The sequence below is a fragment of the Salmo salar genome, chromosome 06 (assembly GCF_965601325.2).
Source record: "Salmo salar chromosome 06, fSalSal1, whole genome shotgun sequence".
Lineage (NCBI taxonomy): Eukaryota > Metazoa > Chordata > Actinopteri > Salmoniformes > Salmonidae > Salmo > Salmo salar.
This window is the reverse complement of record NC_138296.1, coordinates 89,406,638-89,432,117: the sequence shown is the minus strand read 5'-3', so window position 1 is coordinate 89,432,117 and position 25,480 is coordinate 89,406,638. Positions and strand designations below refer to the sequence as shown.

The 25,480-nt window shown below is 44.0% G+C and overlaps 1 protein-coding gene across 5 annotated transcripts in view; it reads right to left on the bottom strand.

The window, feature by feature from the left end:
* The window catches only part of LOC106608253 (ryanodine receptor 3), a 264,485-nt gene that overhangs the window by 63,122 nt on the left and 175,883 nt on the right, over nt 1-25,480 (bottom strand). For 4 of the 5 annotated variants that reach the window (XM_082977053.1, XM_045721102.2, XM_045721103.2 and 1 more), the window contains 14 exons: nt 22,459-22,594; nt 21,126-21,309; nt 20,541-20,640; nt 19,751-19,871; nt 18,395-18,564; nt 16,343-16,563; nt 15,956-16,046; nt 13,002-13,142; nt 5,262-5,425; nt 4,677-4,755; nt 3,989-4,078; nt 2,171-2,305; nt 1,985-2,056; nt 1,339-1,414 (listed from right to left, as the gene is read on the bottom strand). In XM_082977053.1, coding sequence (XP_082833179.1) covers nt 1,339-1,414; nt 1,985-2,056; nt 2,171-2,305; nt 3,989-4,078; nt 4,677-4,755; nt 5,262-5,425; nt 13,002-13,142; nt 15,956-16,046; nt 16,343-16,563; nt 18,395-18,564; nt 19,751-19,871; nt 20,541-20,640; nt 21,126-21,309; nt 22,459-22,594 — 1,780 coding nt within the window. The remainder of the gene's footprint in view (nt 1-1,338; nt 1,415-1,984; nt 2,057-2,170; nt 2,306-3,988; nt 4,079-4,676; nt 4,756-5,261; nt 5,426-13,001; nt 13,143-15,955; nt 16,047-16,342; nt 16,564-18,394; nt 18,565-19,750; nt 19,872-20,540; nt 20,641-21,125; nt 21,310-22,458; nt 22,595-25,480) is intronic. The other variant, XM_045721105.2, reaches the window with a different exon arrangement.

Below are 25,480 nucleotides of genomic sequence, written 5' to 3'. Positions count from 1 at the left end.
TTATCGCTTTTTTATGAGAAAAATTGATTTTAAACAGCGTTTGACATGCTTCGAAGTACAGTAATGGAATATTTTGAATTTTTTGGTCACGAAACGAGTCGGGCGCGTCACCCTTCGTCACCCTTCGGATAGTGTCTTGAACGCACAACAAAACGCCGCTATTTGGATATAACTATGGATTATTTGTAACCAAACCAACATTTGTTATTGAAGTAGAAGTCCCGGGAGTGCATTCTGACGAAGAACAGCAAAGGTAATCCAATTTTTCTTATAGTAAATCTGAGTTTGGTGAGGGCTAAACTTGGTGGGTGTCAAAATAGCTAGCCCGTGATGGCGAGCTATCTACTCAGAATTTTGCAAAATGTGCTTTCACCGAAAAGCTATTTTAAAATCGGACATAGCGATTGCATAAAGGAGTTCTGTATCTATAATTCTTTAAATAATTTATGTTTTTTGTGAACGTTTATCGTGAGTAATTTTGTAAATTCACCGGAAGTTTCGGTGGGTATGCTAGTTCTGAACGTCACATGCTAATGTAAAAAGTTGGTTTTTTATATAAATATGAACTTGATTGAACAAAACATGCATGTATTGTATAACATAATGTCCTAGGAGTGTCATCTGATGAAGATCATCAAAGGTTAGTGCTGCATTTAGCTGTGGTTTTGTTTTTTGTGACATTATATGCTAGCTTGAAAAATGGGTGTCTGATTATTTCTGGCTGGGTACTCTGCTGACATAATCTAATGTTTTGCTTTCGCTGTAAAGCCTTTTTGAAATCGGACAGTGTGGTTAGATAAAGGAGAGTCTTGTCTTTAAAATGGTGTAAAATAGTCATATGTTTGAAAAATGTAAGTTTTCAGATTTTCGAGGACTTTGTATTTCGCGCCACGCCCATCATTGGATATTGGAGCAGGTGTTCCGCTAGCGGAACGTCTAGATGTAAGAGGTTAAAGGCAATGCTACCAAATGCTAATTGAGTGTATTTAAACTTCTGACCCACTGGGAATGTGATGAAAGAAATAAAAGCTGAAATAAATCATTCTCTCTACTATTATTCTGACATTTCACATTCGTACAATAAAGTGGTGATCCTTACTGACTTAAGACAGGGCATTTTTACAGGGATTAAATGTCAGGAATTGTGAAAAACTGAGTTCAAATGTATTTGGCTAAGGTGTATGTAAACTTCCGACTTCAACTGTATATATATATATACACACACACGTATACCTACATCTTACATAAACTTTAACATACACTTCCCTCACCCACATTTAGCATGCATTATTCCTGGGTGATTACAAGGGATGACGGGCCTTGTGGTTGACTACACACCTTTACTGTTCAGCTCAGCCTTCTTCTTCTTGGCCCAGATGTTGTGGTAGTTCTCTGCTACTACCTCCACCATCCCCTACAGGGGGAACACACACACATGGACATGAAAACAGTCAGTGTTTTGGATGTGTCATGATGAAGCTACTACAGGCAGGGTTTCCCAAACTCAGTCCACAGCTGATTCAAATAATCAAAGTTTGATGAGTTGTTATTTGAATCAGCTGTGTAGTGCTAGGGCAAAAAAACAAAATATTCACCCGGGAAGGGGGCCCAGGACCGAGTTTGGGAAACCCCGCACTACAGCAGACCTGAGTTCCAATTCTATTTTAAATCTTCCAAATACTTCTGAGCGTTTGCTTTAGCCTTCCTGGATTAGCAGGCGGGTGGGGTTAGTACTTTTGGGACTTTTTTCTAGTTGTCTCATTGGAAAAGGGTAGCCTCAAACAAAGCACAACAAATTCCAATAGCATGTGAACACAGGTCTGGTGGAGTGCAGAGCACTCTGTACCTGCTTAGTAACATGACATCAGATGTGATGTCATATTACATTATATAGTATCATGACTTGATAGAGGGTAAAGCATTATGGAGAACATTGTTCAATAACCACAACATAAAAACATAGCAATTGTTCCATGACAACAACCTGCAACTCTCTGGATAGAGTAATATTGTTCAGATCCAATGGTGGTTCCGGGATGAATTCGTTATCATTATCCTGTCAACATTAAAAGATAATAAGGTGAATCATTAAATAAAATCGGTGATATGGTGTATTGATGTGGGAAATGTTAGCCATTCAACATACAGTATATATTCACAAACACACTACCTGAGTGGACTCTGAGATCTTGCTTTGTTTCCTGATTAACATGGCCTCTCCCTCTTTGGTCCTCTCCATGTTCCAGCCCATAGCTAACATACTCTTTAGAGACTCCTTCACTGGCCAGCGGTACGTCTCCCTCTCCTACAAACACAGACACAGGCACACAATGTACAGTAAATGACCCTTTCAATCAGTCTCTCGTAACAGATTGTTAGCTAGCTATAGTAGCTACTGCAGAGAAAATGTGTTTCTGGATTCTGAGATTCGCTTTATAATATCAACAGTACCTTCTCACTGAGTGACAGATTAGGGTTATAGTATCAACAGTACCTTCACACTGAGTGACAGGTTAGGGTTATAATATAAACAGTACCTTCACACTGAGTGACAGGTTAGGGTTATAATATAAACAGTACCTTCACACTGAGTGACAGGTTAGGGTTATAATATAAACAGTACCTTCACACTGAGTGACAGGTTAGGGTTATAATATAAACAATACCTTCACACTGAGTGACAGGTTAGGGTTATAATATAAACAGTACCTTCACACTGAGTGACAGGTTAGGGTTATAATATAAACAGTACCTTCACACTGAGTGACAGGTTAGGGTTATAATATAAACAGTACCTTCACACTGAGTGACAGATTAGGGTTATAATATAAACAGTACCTTCACACTGAGTGACAGATTAGGGTTATAACTATAACCCTAATCTCCTGACCCCTCCTGTCTCAGCCTCCAGTATTTATGCTGCAGTAGTTTATGTGTCAGGGGGCTACGGTCAGTCTGTTATATCTGGAGTATTTCTCCTGTCTTATCCGGTGTCCTGTGTGAATTTAAGTATGCTCTCTCTAATTCTCTCTTTCTCTCTTTCTTTCTTTCTCTCGGAGGAGGACCTGAGCCCTAGAAGCATGCCTCAGGACTACCTGGCATGATGACTCCTTGCTGTCCCCAGTCCACCTGGCCGTGCTGCTGCTCCAGTTTCAACTGTTCTGCCTGCGGCTATGGAACCCTAACCTGTTTACTGGACGTGCTACCTGTCCCAGACCTGCTGTTTTCAACTCTCTAGAGACAGCAGGAGCGGTAGAGATACTCTCAATGATCGGCTATGAAAAGCCAACTGACATTTACTCTTGAGGTGCTGACTTGTTCCAGCCTCGACAACTACAGTGATTATTATTATTTGACCATGCTGGTCATTTATGAACATTTGAACATCTTGGCCATGTTCTGTTATAATCTCCACCCGGCACAGCCAGAAGAGGACTGGCCACCCCTCATAGCCTGGTTCCTCTCTAGGTTTCTTCCTAGGTTTTGGCCTTTCTAGGGAGTTTTTCCTAGCCACCGTGCTTCTACACCTGCATTGCTTGCTGTTTGGGGTTTTAGGCTGGGTTTCTGTACAGCACTTTGAGATATCAGCTGATGTAAGAAGGGCTATGTAAATACATTTCATTTGATTATAGTATCAACAGTACCTTCACACTGAGTGACAGGTTAGGGTTATAATATAAACAGTACCTTCACACTGAGTGACAGGTTAGGGTTATAATATAAACAATACCTTCACACTGAGTGACAGGTTAGGGTTATAATATAAACAGTACCTTCACACTGAGTGACAGGTTAGGGTTATAATATAAACAGTACCTTCACACTGAGTGACAGATTAGGGTTATAATATAAACAGTACCTTCACACTGAGTGACAGGTTAGGGTTATAATATAAACAATACCTTCACACTGAGTGACAGGTTAGGGTTATAATATAAACAGTACCTTCACACTGAGTGACAGATTAGGGTTATAGTATCAACAGTACCTTCTCACTGAGTGACTTGTAAGGCTTCAGCAGAGGGTGAGTTTTGGCATCATCATCTACGCACTCTCCCATTTTCCATCCCGCTGTCACCTGGAGATCAAGAGTTAAACCATGTTAGTCCAGGAGTAAGGCCATGTTAGTCTAGGAGTTAGGCCATGTTAGTCTAGGAGTTAGGCCATGTTAGTCCAGGAGTTAGGCCATGTTAGTCTAGGAGTTAGGCCATGTTAGTCCAGGAGTTAGGCCATGTTAGTCCAGGAGTAAGGCCATGTTAGTCCAGGAGTTAGGCCGTGTTAGTCCAGGAGTTAGGCCGTGTTAGTCCAGGAGTTAGGCCGAGTTAGGCCGTGTTAGTCCAGGAGTTAGGCCATGTTAGTCTAGGAGTTAGGCCAAGTTAGGCCGTGTTAGTCCAGGAGTTAGGCCATGTTAGTCCAGGAGTTAGGCCATGTTAGTCCAGGAGTTAGGCCATGTTAGTCCAAGAGTTAGGCCATGTTAGTCCAGGAGTTAGGCCATGTTAGTCCAGGAGTTAGGCCATGTTAGTCTAGGAGTTAGGCCATGTTAGTCTAGGAGTTAGGCCATGTTAGTCTAGGAGTTAGGCCATGTTAGTCTAGGAGTTAGGCCATGTAAAGACCTTACATTTAGACTCTTACACAGGAAAGGCAGCGTTTAAACCTAGTTGTTGAGGTTACAGTACCTTCTCTGAGGACCATTTGACGTGGGAATGCTCTGCAAACTTGTTGGCGATGTAGTCCAGTTTCTCTGGAAGGGACATACTAGAAAGAAGGAGAAGATAGACTCTAATGCTAGTCCTTTATTTTAATACAACCTAGACATCTAGTGCAGTAGGGCTAGTCTCCCTCTGCTCCCATCTTTTAGTACATGGTGCTGTGATGAGGCTGTGTGTTTTTATTTAATTTTTTATTTCACCTTTATTTAACCAGGTAGGCAAGTTGAGAACAAGTTCTCATTTACAATTGCGACCTGGCCAAGATAAAGCAAAGCAGTTCGACACATACAACAACACAGAGTTACACATGGAGTAAAACAAACATACAGTCAATAATACAGTAGAAAAATAAGTCTATATACAATGTGAGCAAATGAGGTGAGATAAGGGAGGTAAAGGCAAAAAAGGCCATGGTGGCAAAGTAAATACAATATAGCAAGTGTTCTGTGGATCCTGACCTTGATGTTCTAATTGGTAATTCACTTTGCGAGGGGTTCAATAAGAGCTTTTAAATGTCAAAACCTCTCTCTCTCTCTGTCCCAGGCCACTCACTTGGCAGTGTTGATGGGTTTGGGGTCGAAGTTGCCGTGTGCATCCACAGACGCCTGCTTCTCCAGGGTGACACCGGGGCTGGCATCCATATAGTCAGGTGGTAATGCCCCAGCAATGGCACTCAGACAGGCCATGGCAGTCTTGAACAGGTCAGAGTCAAACTTCTGTATGGGGAAGACAGAGGGGAGAAAACAGAGACAGGGGGAGACAATGGGTGAGGTAACAAACAGAGACGGGGGAGAAGGGGGTGACAGAGGGGGACAGAAGGGGAGACAACAGAGATAGGTGAGACAGATGGGAGACAACAGAGACAGGGGAGACAGAGGGGAGACAACAGAGACAGGGGGAGACAGAGGGGAGACAAACAGAGACAGGGGTAGACAGAGGGGAGACAACAGAGACAGAGGGAGACAGAGAGGAGACAAACAGAGACAGGGGTAGACAGAGGGGAGACAACAGAGACAGGGGTAGACAGAGGGGAGACAACAGAGACAGGGGTAGACAGAGGGGAGACAACAGAGACAGGGGTAGACAGAGGGGAGACAACAGAGACAGGGGTAGACAGAGGGGAGACAACAGAGACAGGGGTAGACAGAGGGGAGACAACAGAGACAGGGGTAGACAGAGGGGAGACAACAGAGACAGGGGTAGACAGAGGGGAGACAACAGAGACAGGGGTAGACAGAGGGGAGACAACAGAGACAGGGGTAGACAGAGGGGAGACAACAGAGACAGAGGGAGACAGAGGGGAGAAAAAAGACAGAGGGAGACAGAGAGGAGACAACAGAGACAGGGGTAGACAGAGGGGAGACAACAGAGACAGGGGTAGACAGAGGGGAGACAACAGAGACAGAGGGAGACAGAGGGGAGAAAAAAGACAGAGGGAGACAGAGAGGAGACAACAGAGACAGGGGTAGACAGAGGGGAGACAACAGAGACAGGGGTAGACAGAGGGGAGACAACAGAGACAGGGGTAGACAACAGAGACAGGGGTAGACAGAGGGGAGACAACAGAGACAGGGGTAGACAGAGGGGAGACAAACAGAGACAGGGAGACAGAGGGGAGACAAACAGAGACAGGGGTAGACAGAGGGGAGACAAACAGAGACAGAGGGAGACAGAGGGGAGACAACAAAGACAGGGAGACAGAGGGGTGCGGTAACAAACAGAGACAGAGGGAGACAGAAGGGGAGACAACAGAGACAGGGGGAGAATACAGAGACAGTGGGAGACAGAGGGGAGACAAACAGAGGGTTGAGGTAACAAACAATTATTAGAAAGTCTTTCAGACTGTCTGTCACTTTCTCGCATTCTATCTCCCTTTCTTTTCTCTCTGTCTCTTTGTCAAATCAAATCAAATGTTATTTGTCATATGTGCCGAATACAGGTGTAGACCTTACCGTGAAATGCTTACTTAGAATCCCTTAACCAACAATGCAGTTCAAGAAATAGAGTTAAGAAAATATGTACTAAATAAACTAAAGTTAAAAATAAAATGTACACAATAAAATTACATAACAATAACTAAGCTATATACAGGGGGTATGTCAATGTGCGGGGGTACAGGTTAGTCGAGGTAATTTGTACATGTAGGTAGGGGTAAAGTGACTATGCATAGATAATAAACAGCTAGTAGAAGCAGTGTATAAAACAAAGGGGGGGATCAATGTAAATAGTCCGGGTGGACATTTGATTATGTAATGGCTGTCTTCGTCGTCAGATGAAACAGAGAAGTCATCGACGGAAAAGGTGGACCAATACGCAGCGGAGTGAGTGTTCATATTCAATATTTAATTAATAGAAACACTTTAAACAAAACACGAAAATGAACGACAGCCTACAGTTCTGCTAGGTACAAAACTAAACAGAAACAAAATACAATTACCCACAAAACCCAAAGGAAAAACATGCTCCTGTCACGTTTGACTTGGACTGGCGGATAGGTGGAATCAAGTGCAGGAGACAGAGGTGCTGGAGGTGAGTGTCTTTTAATGTTCCTACTCACACACACGCCGAAAAGCACAGGGTGCTATACAAAGTTCCAGTAATTGGTTAACTGCGCCCGTACAGCACAAACAAAATACACTTTCTAAGGCAAGGAGCGCAGCCCGGTAAATCCTTCCACAAAAAACAAACTATCGATCACACAACGTGGACAATAAACAATCCCGCACGAAATCCCAACTGAAAACACACATTAAATAAGTCCCCACTAATGACATACACAAAACAGGTGCGGAACAGACAGACAAAACTAAACGACACAGAAACAACGATCGGTGGCAGCTAATAGGCCGGCGACGACGACCGCCGAGCGCCGCCCGACCGAGGAGGGGCGCCACTTTCGTTGGATCCTGTGACAGCTCCTTATGTGTGACTCCCAATCAACAACAACGAACTTCAGCTGTGCCTGATTGGGAGCCACACACGGCCCAAAACACAGAAATACAAAAACCTAGAAAAAAAACATAGAACGCCCACCCAATGTAACACCCTGGCCTAACCAAAATAAAGAACAAAAAACCCCTCTCTATGGCCAGGGCGTTTCAGATTAATTGTTCAGCAGTCTTATGGCTTGGGGGTCGAAGCTGTTAAAGAGCCTTTTGGACCTAGACTTGGAGCTCCGGTACCGCTTGCCGTGCGGTAGCAGAGAGAACAGTCTTTGACTTGGTTGACTGGAGTCTTTGACAATTTTTTGGGGCCTTCCTCTGACACCACCTAGTATATAGGTCCTGACATGAGTGCTACGGGGTGGTAGTCATTTAGGCAGGTTATCTTCACATTCTTGGGCACAGGGACTATGGTGGTCTGCTTGAAACGTGTAGGTATTACAGATTTGGTCAGGGAGAGGTTGAAAATGTCAGTGAAGACACTTGCCAGTTGGTCTGCGCATGCTCTGAGGACATGCCCTGGTAATCCGTATGGCCCAGCGGCCTTGTGACTGTTGACCTGTTTAAAGCTCTTACTCACATCGGCTACGGAGAGCGTGATCACATAGTCGTTTGGAACAGCTGGTGCTCTCACGCATGCTTCAGTGTTGTTTGCCTCGAAGCGAGCATAAAAGGCATTTAGCTCGTCTGGTAGGCTTGCGTCACTGGGCAGCTCGTGGCTGGGATTCCCTTTGTAGTCCGTAATAGTTTGCAAGCCCTGCCACATCCGACGAGTGTCAGAGCTGTTGTAGTAGGATTCAATCTTAGTCCTGGATTGACCCTTTGCCTGTTTGATGGTTTGTCTGAGGACATAGCAGGATTTCTATAAGTTTACGGATTAGTGTCCCGCTCCTTGAAAGCTCTATCTCTAGCGTTTAGTTCGGTGCAGCTGTTGCCTGTAATCCATGGCTTCTGGTTGGGATATGTACGTACGGTCACTGTGGGGACGACGTCGTCAATGCACTTATTGATGAAGACAGTGACTGAGGTGGTATACTCCTCAATGCCATTGGATGAATCCCGGAACATATTCCAGTCTGTGCTAGCAAAACAGTCCTGTAGTGTAGCATCCGCATCATCTGACCACTTCCGTATTAAGCGAGTCACTGGTACTTCCTGCTTTAGTTTTTGCTTGTAAGCAGGAATCAGGAGGATATAATTATGGTCAGATTTGCCAAATGTAGGACGGGGGAGAGCTTTGTACGCGTCTCTCTGTGTGGAGTAAAGGTGGTCTCAAGTTTTTCCTCTGGTTGCACATGTGACATGCTGGTAGAAATGAGGTAAAACGGATTTAAGTTTGCCTGCATTAAAGTCCCTGGCCACTAGGAGTGCCACTTCTGGATGAGCATTTTCTTGTTTGCTTAAGGCCTTATACGGCTCGTTGAGTTCGGTCTTAGTGCCAGCATCGGTTTGTGGTAGTAAATAGACGGCCTTCGAAATGATCCATGTCATCGTTCAGCCACGACTCGGTGAAACATAAGATATTACAGTTTTTAATGTCCCTTTGGTAGGATAGTCTCGACCATAGATCATCCAGTTTATTCTCCAGTGAGTGCACGTTGGCCAATAGAACCGATGGTAGTGGTGATTTACTCACTCGCCTCTGAATCCTCACAAGGCACCCCGACCTTCTCCCTCTGTATCTCTGCCTTTTCTTCATGGGAATGACGGGGATTTGGGCCTGGTCTCCGGAAAGCAGTATATCCTTCGCGTCGGACTCATTAAAACAAAAATCTTTGTCCCGTTCGAGGTGAGTAATCGCTGTTCTGATGTCCAGTAGCTCTTTTCGGTCATAAGAGACGGTAGCAGCAACTTTATGTACAAAATATGTTATGAACAATGTGAAAAAACAAACAAAATAGCACAGTTGTTTAGGGGCCCCGTAAAACAGCAGCCATACCATACAGCGCCATTATATCTCCTGCTCTCTTAGATATGGATAGTTGGGTCAAAAGAGGACATGTCTGCTCCTGCAGGGAGAGAGGAGAAACACTCTGCAGAGCCAGAGAGCAGTGATCTGTCACATTCTCATAAATTATTCATATTTCAGCGACACTTTAGCTCCGTTCACAGTCTCTCACTCTCTTCTGCTTCCTAGAGAGACACACTTAGACTCTGGTGATAAAAAAACCTCAGTCATAATAAAAGCCTCAGTCAAACAGAACTTGAACCTGGAAAAAGAAAACCAGATACTGAACCTGGAAACAGAACAACAGTTACTGAACCTGGAAACAGAACAAAAACTTACTGAACCTGGAAAGACAGGTTTCTGAAAACACCCAGTGCACCTGTTAGGGCTAGGGGGCAGTATTGACACGGCTGGATAAAAAACGTACCCGATTTAATCTAGTTACTACTCCTGCCCAGTAACTAGAATATGCATATAATTATTGGCTTTGGATAGAAAACACCCTAAAGTTTCTAAAACGGTTTGAATGGTGTCTGTGAGTATAACAGAACTCAAATGGCAGGTCAAAACCTGAGAAGATTCTGTACAGGAAGTACCCTGTCTGACCATTTCTTGAACTTCTTTACCATCTCTATCAATTACAAAGGATCTCTGCTATAACGTGACACTTCCTACGTCTCACATGGTCTCTCAGAAGGCGGCAAAAAGCTGAATCGTGGCTTTGCAGGCTCTGGCTGAAACAAAGTAGCGCGTTTGGGTGGTGGCTGGTTACAGTACTGTGAGACTCAGGCTCGTGCCCGCGTCGACCGAAAGCTTTCTTTTCCTTTGTCTGTTTACCTAAAAGGATATTCCCAGTCGGAATATTATCGCTTTTTTACGAGAAAAATGGCATAAAAATGGATTTTAAACAGCGGTTGACATGCTTCGAAGTACGGTAATGGAATATTTTGATTTTTTTTGTCACGAATTGCGCCATGCACGTGACCCTTATTTACCATTCGGATAGTGTCTGGAACGCACAAACAAAACGCCGCTATTCGGATATAACGATGGATTATTTTGGACCAAACCAACATTTGTTATTGAAGTAGCAGTCCTGGGAGTGCATTCTGACGAAGACAACAAAGGTAATCAAACTTTTGTAATAGTAAATCTGATTTTGGTGAAGGCTAAACTTGCTGGGTGTCTAAATAGCTAGCCCGTGATGGCTGGGCTATGTACTTAGAATATTGCAAAATGTGCTTTCACCAAAAAGCTATTTTAAAATCGGACATATCGAGTGCATAGAGGAGTTCTGTATCTATAATTCTTAAAATAATTGTTATGCTTTTTGTGAACGTTTATCGAGAGTAATTTAGTAAATTGTTAGTAAATTCCCCGGAAGTTTGCGGGGGGTATGCTAGTTCTGAACGTCACATGCCAATGTAAAAAGCTGTTTTTTGATATAAATATGAACTTGATTGAACAAAACATGCATGTATTGTATAACATAATGTCCTAGGGTTGTCATCTGATGAAGATCATCAAAGGTTAGTGCTGCATTTAGCTGTGGTTTGGGTTTTTGTGACAGTATATGCTAGCTTGAAAAATGGGTGTCTGATTATTTCTGGCTGGGTACTCTGCTGACATAATCTAATGTTTTGCTTTCGTTGTAAAGCCTTTTTGAAATCGGACAGTGTGGTTAGATTAACGAGAGTCTTGTCTTTAAATAGCTGTAAAATAGTCATATGTTTGAGAAATTGAAGTAATAGCATTTCTAAGGTATTTGAAAATCGCGCCACTGGATTAGACTGGCTGTTGCGTAGGTGGGACGAATTCGTCCCGCCTAGCCCAGAGAGGTTAAACAGGGACCTATTTGCCAGGAGAAACACTTTCGTGGCATGAAAAAAAAATATCCAGCCTGCGTCTGATATTGTAAGAATTGATTCGGGTTGGGCTCTGGACTATAACTCCAGATTGTGATGGTTTTTAGATGTAAACCAGTCAGACGTAAAGTCATGTATCGTAAGACTTTAAGCCTCCATTAGCATTATACACAGTACCTTCGGAAAGTATTCATACTCCTTGACTTTTTCCATATTTTGTTACGTTACAGCCTTATACTAAAATTGATGAAATAAATAAAAATCCACAGCAATCTACACACAATACCCCATATTGACAAACAAAAACAGTTTTTTTTCATTTGAATGCATATGTATTAAAAACAGAAATACCTTATGGAGGCTTAAAGTATTCAGACCCTTTGCTATGAGACTTGAAATTGAGCTCAGATGCATCCTGTTTTGATTGATCATCCTTGAGATGGTTCTACAACTTCATTGGAATCCACCTGTAGTGAATTCAATTGATTTGACATGATTTGGAAAGGCACAAACCTGTCTATATAAGGTCCCACAGTTGACAGTGCATGTTAGAGCAAAAATCAAGCCATGAGGTGGAAGGAATTGTCTGTAGACCTCTGAGACAGGATTGTGTTGAGGCACAGATCTGGGGAAGGGTACCAAAACATTTCTGCAGCATTGATGGTCCCCAAGAACACAGTGGCACCCATCATTTTTAAATGTTAGAAGTTTGGAACCACCAAGACTCTTCCTAGAGCTGGCCAGACGGACGCTACTCTTCAGTAAAAGGCACATGACTGTCCACTTGGAGTTAACCGAAAGGCATCTAAAGACTCTCAGACCATAAGAAACAAGATTATCTGGTCTGATGAAACCAAGATTGAACTATTTGGCAGCATCATGCTTTGGGAATGTTTTTCAGTGGCAGGAACTGGAAGACTAGTCAGGATCGAGGTAAAGATGAATTGAGCAAAGTACAGAGAGATCCTTGATGAAAACCTGCTCCAAAGCACTCAGCACAACGACCGTAAGCACCCTAAGCACACAGCCAAGACAAGGCAGGAGTGGCTTCGGGACAAGTCCATGAATGTCCTTGAGTGGCCCAGCCAGAGCCCGGACTTGAACCCGATCAAACATCTCTGGAGACACCTGAAAATAGCTGTGCAGCAAAGCTCCCCATCCAAGTTGACAGAGCTTGAGAGGATCTGCAGAGAAGAATGGCAGAAACTCCCCAAATACAGGTGTGCCAAGCTTGTAGTGTCATACCCAAGAAGACTCGATGCTGTAATCGCTGCCATAGGTGATTCAACAAAGTTCTGAGTAAGGGGTCTGAATACTTATGTAAATGTGATATTGCAGTTTTTTTTATACATTTGCAAAATTATGGGATATTGTGTGTAGATTGATGAAGGAAAAAAACATTTTAATCAATTTTAGAATAAGGCTGTAATGTAACATAATGTGGAAAAAGTCAAAGGGGTCTGAATGCTTTCCCGAAGGCACTGTAAAAGCAGTCCTGAGGGAGAACAAAGATTACACATAACAGTATCATCCGTACCTTTGTTGAGAGCGAGTCGAATATTCCCCAGAATAGTTTTTTGGTGAGCAGCAGTTCTTCCTCTGAGGCCATGCCGGAGCTCCCCAGCCCCGAGGGAAGACAGTAGTACATCCAGCTCTGCTCATAGTGTTCAGTTAGCAGCTGGAGGAAACACAAAGGACAAGTCAGTATCCCGCTGCTGAAACCCTTCCAGGTAGTAGCTACTAGTGGAAAGTAAGATGTTGAGAGGAAATGAAGATGAATCATTTTGGTGGTGGGTGGTCAGAAGTTGGAGGAAATAAATTCTGAAAAGAGTTAACATATCTCCCTCCCACTGATTCTAAATTCAGGTATTTGGACCCCTGTCTTCTTCCAAACTGTTGGAAGTCAATTAAGTATTCAAATCAATATCCTGTTAAGATTCTGCAAATGAACGTACATGTAGGTAAAAGTCTGTTTCCTGTTTAAAACCTGTCTGGGCTAGGGGGCAGTATTTTCACGGCCGGATGAAAAACGTACCCAATTTGAACAGGTTACTACTCTGGCCCAGAAACTAGAATATGCATATTATTAGTAGATTTGGATAGAAAACACTCAGATTTTTCTAAAACTGTTTGAATGGTGTCTGTAGGTATAACAGAACTCATATGGCAGGCAAAAGCCTGAGAAAAATACAAGCAGGAAATGAAAATCTTGTGCCTGTACTTTTTTCAAGTCATTGCCAATGGAACACACAGTGACTAAGGATTCATTTTGCACTTCTTAAGGCTTCCACTAGATGTCAACAGTCTTTAGAAAGTTGTTTGAGGCGTCTATGATGAACAGAGACCGAATGAGAAGGCTGGGAAGTTGGTCACCCAGGGAAGGATGTCAGTTCATTGGCGCGCATTCACGCGAGAGGTAGCTCTGTTACAAAATGTTTTTCAAGACACAGGAACCGTCCGGTTGAAATATTACTGAATCTTCACGTTCTAAAGGCCCTAAAGATTGATGCTATACAACGTTTGACATGTTTGAACGAACGTAAATAGATTTTTTTTAACTTTTCGTCGTCACATTTTCCGCGCGCTTCCTACATTCGGAGTAGCTGAACTGAACGCGCGAACAACAAGGAGTTATTTGGACATAAATTATGAACTTTATCAAACAAAACAACATTTGTTGTGGACCTGGGATTCCTGGAAGTGCTTTATGATGAAGATTATTAAAGGTAAGTAAATATTTCTAATGCTATTTATGCATTTAGATGACTCCAAAATGGCGGCTATCTGTATTGCGTAGTGTATTTTTCTGAGCACAGTACTCAGATTATTGCAAAGTGTGCTTTCCCAGTAAAGTTATTTTGAAATCTGTCAATGCGGTTGCATTCAGGAGATGTTCATCTATAATTCTTTGAATAACAGTTTAATATTTTATCAACGTTTATGACGAGTATTTTTGTAAATTGTAGTACTGATTCACCGGAGGTTTTGGGGGAAATACATTTTCTGAACGTCACGCGCCGATGTAAAATGCTGTTTTTGGATATAAATATGAACTTGATAGAACAAAAAATGCATGTATTGTCTAACATAATGTCCTAGAAGTGTCATCTGATGAAGATTGTCAAAGGTTAGTGCATAATTTTAGCTGGTTTTCTGCTTTTGGTGACGCCTGTCCTTGCATTGAAAATGGCTGTGTGTAATTTGTCTTTGTACTGTCCTAACATAATCTAACTTTATGCTTTCGCCGTAAAGCCTTTTTGAAATCGGACAACGTGGTTGGATTAAAGAGATGTTTATCTTTCAAATGGTGTAAAATAGTTGATTGTTTGAGAAATTGAAATTATTAGATTTTTGCTATCTTGTCAAGCAATCCCGTTACTGAGATGAGAACGGGAAGGGGGTCCCCTAGAGGTTAAATGAATGTTCTAGGTACAGTATGTACTCGGAATGTACTTGTACTAGATACCGTGTTATCAGCTAGGAGTGATACAGACGTGTCATCAGACAGAGGTCACACCTACAGTATATCAGCCCCCCCCACCCAGGGGAAAGAGAAGAGAGGAAGTGAAGACTTCTGTTTATGTGAGCGGAAGGAGGGAGAGAGGGAGAGCAGGGAGGGAAAGAGGGAGAGGAGGGAGGGAGAGAGGGAGGGAGGCAAGGGGTGTCAACCGAGCTGTTCTCACCCATAACAACAAGGGGGGGGGACTAGTATTGACAAACCCTCAGGCCCCTTACGGTACTCTGTGAGTATAGGATCTTACCCTGAGTGGCATCTTGCAGTACTCTGTGAGAATGGGATCTTACCCTGAGTGGCATTTCGCAGTACTGTGTGAGAATGGGATCTTACCTGAGTGGCATTTCGCAGTACTCTGTGAGAATGGGATCTTACCCTGAGTGGCATCTTGCAGTACTCTGTGAGAATGGGATCTTACCCTGAGTGGCATCTTGCAGTACTCTGTGAGAATGGGATCTTACCCTGAGTGGCATTTCGCAGTACTCTGTGAGAATGGGATCTTACCCTGAGTGGCATTTCGCAGTACTCTGTGAGAATGGGATCTTACCCTGAGTGGCATTTCGCAGTACTCTGTGAGAATGGGATCTTACCCTGAGTGGCATCTTGCAGTACTCTGTGAGAATGGGATCTTACCCTGAGTGGCATCTTGCAGTACTCTGTGAGAATGGGATCTTACCCTGAGTGGCATCTTGCAGTACTCTGTGAGAATGGGATCTTACCCTGAGTGGCATCTTGCAGTACTCTGTGAGAATGGGATCTTACCCTGAGTGGCATTTCGCAGTACTCTGTGAGAATGGGATCTTACCCTGAGTGGCATTTCGCAGTACTCTGTGAGAATGGGATCTTACCCTGAGTGGCATCTTGCAGTACTCTGTGAGAATGGGATCTTACCCTGAGTGGCATCTTGCAGTACTCTGTGAGAATGGGATCTTACCCTGAGTGGCATCTTGCAGTACTCTGTGAGAATGGGATCTTACCCTGAGTGGCATCTTGCAGTACTCTGCCAGCAGGGGAACATCAAACACCAGACGTCTCAGCAGCTGCTGCATCATGGAGGGACGCAGGTGTCTGTAGGGCAGCAGGGGAAGAGAAACATGTGATTGACACATACAGTCAAATATGAGGATATCTCAGGTTGGAATATAAGGCTTTGACTAGTCATTCTGGAAAACCAGTGAATTTTGTGAAAATGATTGGAATTTTGCAACCCTAGCTTTGACCTAAAGCTACCACAGCTACATATTGGTCGACAACTGAAAACCCAATAGTTACAGGAGACTCCAGGACATCAGCACGGCCTTACAGGTCCACGGAGGGGTTTTAGAGAACTGAAAGGTTCATAGCATGTCTTTGTTAATACTTACTTGCAGATTGCGAGCAAACACTCCTCGATAGAGTCTCTCTGGGCCTTGGTGAGGGAGCGTCCCTTGGACAGCCGATAGATAGTGTGGAGCGTAGAGTCGATGAGCGCTGCGTAGTGCTCCGTGCCCGAGAACTGGTCAGCACACCTGGTCAGCAGGGGAAGCAGGGCTGAACCAATGTACCTGTTCATGGCCAGAGCGGTCTCTGTGGTGCTCAGCACATCCTAGAGCCAGAGGACAGAATTACATGATAGTGAATGAGAGAGGACAGACTAGTGGCCATCACCAACACTGGATTTCTTGACTCAATTCCTTTGAGTAGGGTTATTTATTAAAGCATCAGTACAGTGCCCACAAACTACTGTTTCTGGACATCTACAGGCGGTTATGTGTTCCAACCTAGCACTAACCCAGCCGGTTCAGCTTAACAACTAATCATTAGAGCTGGGCTGAAAGAAAAGCCTGCCAACCCAATAGCTTTCCACGACCAACAGTTGGTGACTGACTGACCACTGTAAACAACACCTAACCACTGTAAACAACTACTAGCCACTGTAAACAAACAACTAACCATTGTAAACAACTACTAACCACTGTAAACAACTACTAGCCACTGTAAACAACTACTAACCACTATAAACAACTATTAGAGAGAATCTCAGCACGTGAAGTACACAACCATACATCAAGGGACTGTTTGGTTCCCCCTGTGAGTCAGATGATATCCCTGAGGCCACGGTGACCCCTAAGGTAGACTGTTGTAGCAGGTATTGAGATAAATGGGGACTGTCAGCATCACTTTCTCTCTCTCTCTCTCTCCCAAAGGATTATGGGTAAATGCAATTACAGAGGTCCGTCCCATGGCGATGGTCTCCCATGGTTACAGCCTCCGTGCCAGCATGGGGAATACTACTCCTCTCCCTCAGGACAAGATGGAGCTGTGATGAAAGCAGTTTTGTCTCCTTTTTCAGAGGATGATGAGTAAAAAAGACCACGCACTAAGATCCAACAGACTTTTCTCAAATACATCAGAGAGAAGTTTGTTGTGGTGGATCCTCATTTAACGTGATTCACATGGAGAAACAGCAGTCAATATTTACCCAGTCAAAATAACAACTCATCAACTGTGTGATTGTTGTCAGTAGAGTATTTTGACAAACATGTTGTTACACATACAAGAAGTCAGTACACGCTATGGGGAGAGGATTAATTAATACATATATTGATTGATTGGTTGATTGATTGATATATAAATGTTTCTTGTGTTTTCTCATTGACTGACTGACCGACGACAGACCGAACGAAGGCTCAGTCCTACTCACAATATCCAGGGAAGTCTGACTGACTGGTTCACTGACTGACTGGCTGACTGACTAACTGACTGACTGGCTGGCTGACTGGTTCACTCACTTACTGGTTCACAGACTGACTGACTGTTTCACTGACTGGCTGTCTGACTGATTGGCTGGCTGACTGACTGCCTGGCTGACTGACTAACTGGCTGACTGGTTAAATGACTGACTGACTAACTGACTGACTGGTTCACTGACTGACTGGCTGGTTCACTCACTGACTGACTAACTGACTGACTGGTTCACTGACTGACTGGTTGGCTGGCTGACTGACTGCCTGGCTGACTGACTAACTGACTGACTGGTTAAATGACTGACTGCCTGGCTGACTAACTGACTGGCTGACTGAATAACTGGTTCACTGACTGACTGGCTGGCTGACTGAATGACTGACTGGTTCACAGACTGACTGACTGCTTCACTGACTGGCTGACTGACTGGTTCACTGACTGACTGGCTGGCTGGCTGGCTGGCTGGCTGACTGACTGGTTCACTGACTGACTGACTGACTGGCTGACTGGTTCACTGACTGACTGACTGACTGACTGGTTCACTGACTGACTGACTGGTTCACTGAGTGACTGATTCACTGACTGGTTCACTGACTGACTGACTGGTTCACTGAGTGACTGAGTGACTGACTCATTGACTGGTTCACTGACTGGTTTACTGACTGAAGGATTTATTTGTCTCTCCTACTCACCGTGTCCAGGGAGGCGGAGGCGCGGAGGTCAGGCAGGAAGCCCACCTCCAACAGGTGTAGCAGAAAGCTCTGGTCCTCCACGCCGTACACGCGGTCCAGAAACAACACCATGGGGGCCTTGTGGTCCGGACAGAAACTAGCTGACATGTCTGGCTCTGTCACACTACCGTCTGGGGGTGGAGGAGGAGGTACAGGAGGAAGAGGAGGAGGTAGAGGAGGAGATAGAGGAGGAGGTAGAGGAAGAGGAAGATGAGGTAGAGGAGGAGATAGAGGAGGAGGCAGATGAGGAAGAGGAGGAGGTAGAGGAGGAGATAGAGGAGGAGGCAGATGAGGAAGAGGAGGAGGCAGAGGAGGAAGAGGAGGAGGAAGAGCAGGTAGAGGATGAGGAAGCAACAAAAATAAACCGATTTATAGAAGGGGTGAGAGGACAGAGGAAGTTTAGTCGTTCCACTAACACAGCATGGTGTAAATGGAAAGATAAGAAAGGAGAAGTGTAGAGCTCAATAAGGTTTCACATAGAATGAGATGTAACATCTACCAGGTTTAATACACGTTGGGAAAAGAAACACGTTATCTGAAAAAACTGAGTGTGTGGAAAGCAGACTAGGACAAGCAGAGAGAAGTCATTTGAAAAAGTAATTTACTGTGTAATGAAGGCTCTCTTGGGAGAATACTTTACTGTAGGAAACAGATTATAGAGGGAGAGAGGTGGCAGAAGAAGTTCACTCAGTAAGAAAGATAATGTATGCTTTCTCATTAGAATTTATCATGAAGAAAATTGAAAATGGGAAAGGTTGATTGGATTTTTGCCAAAGAAGTCTATAGTTACTACTCCACCACAAACACATTTTCCGTGCTGCGACTTCATATACTTTAACCTAACATGACAACTTTTAGATAAAGTACAAATTGGTTAAGCGAAGACCTTGTAGTCTGCAGTATTTCTTGTTCAGCGGAAACATGGACTGAGAAATGGGTAGAGACCTACTCCTCAAGGTGTAAGCAGACAACCCAATCAGGAACATGTAAGAGCCTTTACCTCATTCGGCTGACAGATTTCTGATGTAGCCCAAGATGTGTCTGTGAGTGGAATAGGATATGAAAGCTCTGGCACCACAAGATGAACCTTCTACTACAGTGTAACATGTGTTTACCATTAAAACACAGCAGGATCTTGATGACTAGAAACAGGTCCACATTGTTTCCATGTTACTTCACCATTCTTAATCAACAGAGTAATGTTTCTGAACAACTGATTCAAATATCAACCAAAACTTTAGGATAGAAATGTTTTGACTCAACCAGGACATGTTAAAATAGGATATTAATCGGAGCTCTTTAGTCATTGGGTCCTACCTTTATTGACGATGGGCATCTTGAGTGGTATACTGATGATGCCCACTAGGTCTGTGGTAGGAACCAGGGAGCGCAGGATGGCACGGATACGCAATGCCTCGCCTTTACCCTTGTTGATCAACTGAGAGAGAGAGAGAGAGAGAGAGAGAGAGAGAGAGAGAGAGAGAGAGAGAGAGAGAGAGAGAGAGAGAGAGAGAGAGAGAGAGAGAGAGAGAGAGAGAGGAAGAAGGATGGGAGGGATAGGGAGGGAGGGAGGGAGGGAGGGAGGGAGGGAGGGAGGGAGGGAGGGAGGGCGGGCGGGCGGGCGAGAGAGAGAGAGAGAGAGAGAGAGAGAGAGAGAGAGAGAGAGAGAGAGAGAGAGAGAGAGAGAGAGAGAGAGAGAGAGAGAGAGAGAGAGAGAGAGAGGAGAGAGAGAGAGAGAGAGCAGCACAGTGCATGGAGGACTGTGAACAGAGCTGAAGTGTAGCTGATAATATGTTGATGATGAATCTGGGGGGGTAAGGGCAGCATGCCAAACAGACAGAAGACAGGAGAGAGACGAGGCCCTGATCTAACTTCTGCAGCTGTGAAGAAACCAGAAGCTTCCTCAGGGACACCAGAAACATTAGCCTTCCCACATCGTTGGTCCGGTAACTCAGGACATGTTTGGACAGTTGTTTCTTTTTTTTCCCGTTGACCTTGATGTTGTTTTGGTCCAGGTTTCTCTCAGGTATCTTAAGATTGTATCTCAATGAGACTATCATCAATAAATAAAGGTTTGATCATTTAAAAAAAAGGTGTTGTCACTCACGTGCATCTCAGGGGCGCAGCGTCCCAGCAGGTCAATAAGGGCAGAGTAAAAGGACATGATGGCGTTTCCTGTGTGGGCAACCTCCTCCTCCTCATCAGACCTAGGACACAGATAAACAAGTCACTTCTAATGAGTTGAAAGGTCATCTCTAGATGTACGGCTAAATTCCTCCCTAACTGAATTAATAAAGCTCATGGTTTCAAAAAGCTCCATAGCAGATTGTCAGATTCCACTTCCACCACCCCTATTCATCTGCATTTCTTGTAAAGGAATTAGATTGAAGCTCAACCTTGAATTGAAGCTCAACCTTGAAATTAAAGCTCAACCTTGAAATTAAAGCTCAACCTTGAAATTAAAGCTCAACCTTGATTTGAAGCTCAACCTTGATTTGAAGCTCAACCTTGAATTGAAGCTCAACCTTGAATTGAAGCTCAACCTTGAATTGAAGCTCAACCTTGAACTGAAGCTCAACCTTGAATTGAAGCTCAACCTTGAATTGTCTTCCATATTCCTTCCACTACTCAATGATCCTATGTTAATTATAAAGGTGTCATCCGATGGTGAGTGATTGAGAGATTTAATTACCCAGAAGGTTCCCCATCGGCTGTAGAGGGCAGGTCCAGAGCAGGGTCCTCGGATATCTTAATGGCTTCCAGCATGGCCGCCAGCAGGCCGTTGCCCCCCTCTCCTCTCAGAGCGGGACCAAAACACTCCGGACGCCTGATCAGCAGCTTCACCACTGTGTTAGAGTTCTCCTCTACACTCTCACCTGCAGGGAGAGAGGGGTGTAGAGGAAAGGAATCAGGGAGGGATGGAGGTGGGGGGGAGGGGGTGAAGGAGTCAGGGAGGGGGAAGGGAGGGGTGGAGAAAGGGGGACAGTGGCAATTAGGAAAAAAGGGAGAGAGGTAGGGAGAGAGAAAGGGAGAGAGGAAGGGAGAGAGGAGGGGAGAGAGGAGGGGAGAGAGAAAGGGAGAGAGGAGGGGAGAGAGGAGGGGAGAGAGAAAGGGAGAGAGGTAGGGAGAGAGAAAGGGAGAGAGGAGGGGAGAGAGAAGGGGAGAGAGGAGGGGAGAGAGAAAGGGAGAGAGGAGGGGAGAGAGGAAGGGAGAGAGGAGGGGAGAGAGAAAGGGAGAGAGGAGGGGAGAGAGGAAGGGAGAGAGGAGGGGAGAGAGAAAGGGAGAGAGGAGGGGAGAGAGGTAGGGAGAGAGAAAGGGAGAGAGGAGGGGAGAGAGGTAGGGAGAGAGAAAGGGAGAGAGGAGGGGAGAGAGGAAGGGGGAGGGGAGAGAGAAAGGGAGAGAGGAGGGGAGAGAGGTAGGGAGAGAGAAAGGGAGAGAGGAGGGGAGAGAGGTAGGGAGAGAGAAAGGGAGAGAGGAGGGGAGAGAGGAAGGGAGAGAGGTAGGGAGAGAGAAAGGGAGAGAGGAGGGGAGAGAGGAGGGGAGAGAGGAAGGGAGAGAGGAGGGGAGAGAGAAAGGGAGAGAGGTAGGGAGAGAGAAAGGGAGAGAGGAGGGGAGAGAGGAAGGGAGAGAGGAGGGGAGAGAGGAAGGGAGAGAGGTAGGGAGAGAGAAAGGGAGAGAGGAGGGGAGAGAGAAAGGGAGAGAGGAAGGGAGAGAGGAAGGGAGAGAGAAAGGGAGAGAGGTAGGGAGAGAGGAGGGGAGAGAGGAGGGGAGAGAGAAAGGGAGAGAGGAGGGGAGAGAGGAAGGGAGAGAGGAAGGGATTGGAAGAGGTTCATTACGAATTTACATTGAATAACATAAACAGCCAATCCACCACCAATGGTTTATCCACTTCATCCTCAGAGAGTAACTGGACTTAAAAGCTCTCTCTCTGGCCCTCTCTCTCTGCCTCTGCCCATCTCTCCCTATTTATCTCTATCTCTCTCCCTTTCTGTCTCTCTGCCCCCCTCTTTTTCTATCTGGCGTACCATTGCTGAAGACAGCGAAGCGGAGGAAGGACAGGTATCTCTCTCCCTCTATGGGGTTCCAGCCAATGTCAGGGTATCCTTTAGCCAGGAGCATGGCACAGCTCTGCAGACCACAGCCTGCCAGGTAGGTTACCACCTAAATACAGAAACACTTTGGTGAGTCCTTCAGCACTCTACTACACACTCCTTCCAAACTCAGATCCACTCTACAGAAATGTGCACTCATCACTCAAGTCAGTCCTGTCAGAATCAGGGACTGACAGTGACAGCCTGAGTCCACTCTCCAGCCTGCCTGTTCAAGTTGAACAAATGCATTTCATTTTTCACTGGAGCGACTCGGACTGGAATTGGAGCGGCAGGATTTTGGGCAGGTGAAGTCGAGGGATGTGTATTATATAATGGACAGGTGAAGTCGACAGATGTGTATTATATAATTGACAGGTGAGGTCGACAGATGTGTATTATATAATGGACAGGTGTAGTCGACAGATGTGTATTATATAATGGACAGGTGAAGTTGACAGATGTGTATTATATAATGGACAGGTGAGGTCGACAGATGTGTATTATATAATGGACAGGTGAAGTAAACAGATGTATATTATATAATGGACAGGTGGGGTCAACAAGATGTGTATTATATAATGGACAGGTGTTGTTGACAGATGTGTATTATATAATGGACAGGTGAGGTTGAGGGATGTGTATTATATAATGGACAGGTGAAGTTGACAGATGTGTATTATATAATGGACAGGTGAGGTCGACAGATGTATATTATATAATTGACAGGTGAAAGTCAACAGATGTGTATTATATAATGGACAGGTGTGGTCAACAGATGTGTATTATATAATGGACAGGTGAGGTCAACAGATGTGTATTATATAATGGACAGGTGAAGTTGACAGATGTGTATTATATAATGGACAGGTGAGGCGACAGATGTATATTATATAATGGACAGGTGAAGTCGACAGATGTGTATTATATAATGCACAGGTAAAGTAAACAAATGTATATAATATAATGGACAGGTGAGGTCGACAGATGTGTATTATATAATGGACAGGTGAGGTCGACAGATGAGTATTATATAATGGACAGGTAAGGTCGACAGATGTGTATTATATAATGGACAGGTAAAGTCGACAGATGTATATTATATAATGGACAGGTAGAGTTGACAGATGTGTATTATATAATGGACAGGTAAGGTAAACAGATGTATATTATATAATGGACAGTTGAAGTCAACAAGATGTGTATTATATAATGGACAGGTGAGGTTGACAGATGTGTATTATATAATGGACAGGTGAAGTTGACAGATGTGTATTATATAATGGACAGGTGAAGTCAACAAGATGTATATTATATAATGGACAGGTGGGGTCAACAACATGTATATTATATAATGGACAGGTGAGGTCAACAAGATGTGTATTATATAATGGACAGGTGAGGTTGACAGATGTGTATTATATAATGGACAGGTGAGGTTGAGGGATGTGTATTATATAATGGACAGGTGAAGTTGACAGATGTGTATTATATAATGGACAGGTGAAGTAAACAGATGTGTATTATATAATGGACAGGTGAGGTTGACAGATGTGTATTGTATAATGGACAGGTGAGGTTGAGGGATGTGTATTATATAATGGACAGGTGAAGTTGACAGATGTGTATTATATAATGGACAGGTGTAGTAAACAGATGTGTATTATATAATGGACAGGTGTAGTCAACAGATGTGTATTATATAATGGACAGGTGAAGTTGACAGATGTATATTATATAATGGACAAGTGAGGTCAACAGATGTGTATTATATAATGGACAGGTGAGGTCGACAGATGTGTATTATATAATGGACAGGTAGAGTCGACAGATGTGTATTATATAATGGACTGGTGAGGTTGACAGATGTGTATTATGTAATGTGACATGTGAAGTTGACAGATGTGTATTATATAATGGACAGGTGGGGTCAACAAGATGTATATTATATAATGGACAGGTGAAGTCAACAAGATGTGTATTATATAATGGACAGGTAGGGTTGACAGATGTGTATTATATAATGGACAGGTGAGGTTGAGGGATGTGTATTATATAATGGACAGGTTAAGTTGACAGATGTGTATTATATAATGGACAGGTAGAGTAAACAGATGTGTATTATATAATGGACAGGTGTAGTCAACAGATGTGTATTATATAATGGACAGGTGGAGTTGACAGATGTATATTATATAATGGACAGGTGAAGTCAACAGATGTGTATTATATAATGGACAGGTGGAGTCGACAGATGTGTATTATATAATGGACAGGTGAAGTCGACAGATGTGTATTATATAATGGACAGGTGAGTCGACAGATGTGTATTATATAATGGACAGGTGAGGTCGACAGATGTGTATTATATAATGGACAGGTAGAGTCGACATATGTGTATTATATAATGGACAGGTGAGGTCGACAGATGTGTATTATATAATGGACAGGTGGGGTTGAGGGATGTGTATTATATAATGGACTCTTTTGGAAGAAGCTAGCTAGCTAACGAAGAACAACAAAGAATATCTAGTTAACAGAAGAAAAGAAAGAGAAAATCAGGACAGAAGAAAAAGGATATCAAAGTGAAACAGTTCTCTAAAGACACAGGAGACAATAATACAAGAAACAACACTTCTGTAGCTTGTCAACTATGTGTCTGTCTATCCCTGTTCTCTCCTCTCTGCACAGGCCATACAAACGCTTCACACCGCATGGCCGCTGCCACTCCAACCTGGTGGTCCCAGCGCGCACGACCCACGTGGAGTTCCAGGTCTCCGGCAGCCTCTGGAACTGCCGGTCTGCAGCCAACAAGGCTGAGTTCATCTCAGCCTATGCTACCCTCCAGTCCCTAGACTTCCTGGCGCTGACGGAAACATGGATTACCACAGATAACACTGCTACTCCTACTGCTCTCTCTTCGTCTGCCCACGTGTTCTCGCATACCCCTAGAGCATCG